The following is a 1,169-nucleotide window of genomic DNA, read 5'->3' on the forward strand; positions in this document are numbered from 1 at the left end:
ATCTAGAGTAGGAGAAGAAGAATAAGAAATATTAGTGTTAGGAGAAGAAGCAGCAGAAATATTAGTGAGAGGCACATCTGACGCGTGCAAAGAATCCTGCCATAAATCCCCAGGGCCAAAAATTCCTATAGGGTTAATAGTTCCTACAGTAGATGAGTGACTTGCACCAAACTCACGCTCAAGCTGGGAATCGAACCCTGTCAATGAGCCATTTGAACTTGAACGTGACATACTAACATCATTAATAGTAGTATCATCATGGCTAATTATACTTTGTGTTTGATCATGACCACCACTATCACTATTTAGATTTAATCGGGAATCGAACAAGAACCTTCCAGTGGGAAGGATGGCATTCGTGCGTAGCGTTATCGCACTCGTCAAGCCATTAGAAAAAACGTCTGTTTGCACGACCTGGTCTTACTCCAGGCTCAGTCATGTACGGCTGATAGTGATAGTAGCAGTCGTAATCATCATATCCATAATCATCACAATAGCGCCCCCTAGACCATTGATAATAATCTGAGTTCGAATCAGAATCAGAGTGAAAAGGCCGGCTATAGGTAGAATTATAATAAACTCTCCCGTGATTGTCTCCGGATCGTCTGCCGGCTCTGTTGTTATTTGATCTCTTCAGTCCTCTATTATTTGATCTCTTCAGTCCTCCCCTCCAGGATCTGTCATTCCTATTTGATCTCTTCAGTCCTCTATTATTTGATCTCTTCAGTCCTCCCCTCCAGGATCTGTCATTCCAACATCTCCGGCCTGTACCAGCTGCAGCATCAACATCAGATGTCACCACAAGTTGACTCTTCAAGAGGTCACATATTTTCTCCTTCCCCTTCTTGTTCATATGAAGACCATCTGGTGCATAATCCTCATTGCCCAAGATAGACTGAGGATTGAAAATGAGAACTTGCTTGGGTGTAAGGAACTTGATCAACTTCTGATTGATGTGAGAGATCTGCGTATTGAGATGATGACTTCCTCTTCTGAGCGGGATCAGCACCACACCAACCCTGCAGAAGTGGTATTTAGTCAGAATCTCCTCATAGGTACTTCTGATTGCATTCCAAGAAGTGTGGGAAACGTCATTTGCTCCGGAGAAAAGAATGAGTGTATCACCAGGCGCAAGTGAAACTCTTCGCTCCTCAATAAGATCCAGAACT

At 43.2% G+C, this 1,169-nt stretch overlaps 1 protein-coding gene across 1 annotated transcript in view; it reads right to left on the reverse strand.

Moving 5' to 3' along the window:
• Positions 1-315: 315 nt before the first annotated feature.
• Positions 316-1,169, reverse strand: part of LOC113471416 — a 3,176-nt gene continuing 2,322 nt past the window's right edge. Inside the window, exons 2-3 of the mRNA XM_026830548.1 lie at positions 741-1,167; positions 316-674 (exon numbers count right to left, since the gene is read on the reverse strand). Coding sequence (XP_026686349.1) covers positions 389-674; positions 741-1,167 — 713 coding nt within the window. The 3' untranslated portion in view covers positions 316-388. The remainder of the gene's footprint in view (positions 675-740; positions 1,168-1,169) is intronic.

Source organism: Diaphorina citri, unplaced genomic scaffold (genome assembly GCF_000475195.1).
Source record: "Diaphorina citri unplaced genomic scaffold, Diaci psyllid genome assembly version 1.1 scaffold2405, whole genome shotgun sequence".
NCBI lineage: Eukaryota > Metazoa > Arthropoda > Insecta > Hemiptera > Psyllidae > Diaphorina > Diaphorina citri.